The sequence below is a fragment of the Salpingoeca rosetta genome (assembly GCF_000188695.1).
Source record: "Salpingoeca rosetta unplaced genomic scaffold supercont1.16, whole genome shotgun sequence".
NCBI classification, from domain to species: Eukaryota; class Choanoflagellata; order Craspedida; family Salpingoecidae; genus Salpingoeca; species Salpingoeca rosetta.
In genome coordinates this window covers 909,844-910,893 of record NW_004754918.1, presented here as the reverse complement: position 1 = coordinate 910,893, position 1,050 = coordinate 909,844, and the positions used below count along the sequence as shown (strand labels likewise).

Sequence of the window (1,050 nt, the reverse complement as noted above, 5' to 3'; positions counted from 1 at the left end):
GTGTGTGTGTGTGTGTGTGTGTGTGTGTGTGTGTGTGTGTGTGTGTGTGTGTGTGTGTGTGTGTCAGTGTGTCAGTGTGAGTTGGCAGAGGTTGTTCACGCTGCAACGCAACCACGACGTTTCCAAAGCAGCAGAGCGCACGTGCACCTCACTTCACTTTGACTTCACCGCACCCTCTGCAGGTCGATTTCGCCACCGTCGTTGCAGTGCTCTGCAAAATACTCCCAGAGGCGAATGCTCGGCTTGCGGTAGTGGTTGTGACCAGTGCACACCAACACCGTCACGGGGAAGCCAAGCGTCTCCAGAATGTCCTCTGCGAATGACACGAGGCAAGGAAAGCGTGCGTATTTGTGTGTGTGAGTGTGTGTGTTTGTGTCAATGTGTTTGTGTCAGTGTGTGCACGTGTGTGAGTGGGGGGGGGGGCATATTCCGTGTCAAGCGCGTGCATTTACACACTCACGCACACACAAACACACACACATACACACACATACACACACATACACACAAACACACCACAGCACCACCACCACCACCACGTGTCATACCAATCTTGGAGGTGATGGAGGAGACGGAGGTGTTCTTCTTCTCAATACCGGCCTGGTTGGTGAAGAAGACAATCTTGGTGTTGTTGCTGTGCAAGTCCCGCAGCTTCTTGATCACGGCGTCGTCCCAGAACACCCAATCCGAAGGGCCTGTTGGGAAACGGCGCCCAGATTTGGTCTTGATGATGGTGCCATCCATGTCAAACCCCGCCACAACAGAGCTCTTCAACGCGTCCTCGCCATCATACACCAGGAGCGGAGCCACGCCTTTGATCTTGGCTCCCCCGGCCTCTTCCCAGCTCATCTTCCAGCCATCGCTGAGCTTGCTCTTCTTCGCCTCTTCCTCCTCTTTCTCAGCCTGCCTCTTGCTCCGACGCGGCATCGTTCCTCTCCTCCCTTCTTTGTTGTTCTCTCTTTGCAGTGGGCCTCAAACGCCTGTGTTTCTCCTAAGTCACTGTTGTCGTCTGTCGCTGCTGTTGGTTGGTGTCGCCAGAAATGAGCGTGG

The 1,050-nt window shown here is 54.6% G+C and overlaps 1 protein-coding gene across 1 annotated transcript in view; it reads right to left on the bottom strand.

Annotated features, from left to right (window-relative positions):
- Positions 1-1,050, bottom strand: part of PTSG_12542 (uncharacterized protein) — a 3,143-nt gene that overhangs the window by 2,007 nt on the left and 86 nt on the right. The window contains exons 1-2 of the mRNA XM_004992535.1: positions 549-1,050; positions 174-313 (exon numbers count right to left, since the gene is read on the bottom strand). The exon at positions 549-1,050 is cut by the window's right edge and continues 86 nt beyond it. Coding sequence (XP_004992592.1) covers positions 174-313; positions 549-927 — 519 coding nt within the window. The 5' untranslated portion in view covers positions 928-1,050. The remainder of the gene's footprint in view (positions 1-173; positions 314-548) is intronic.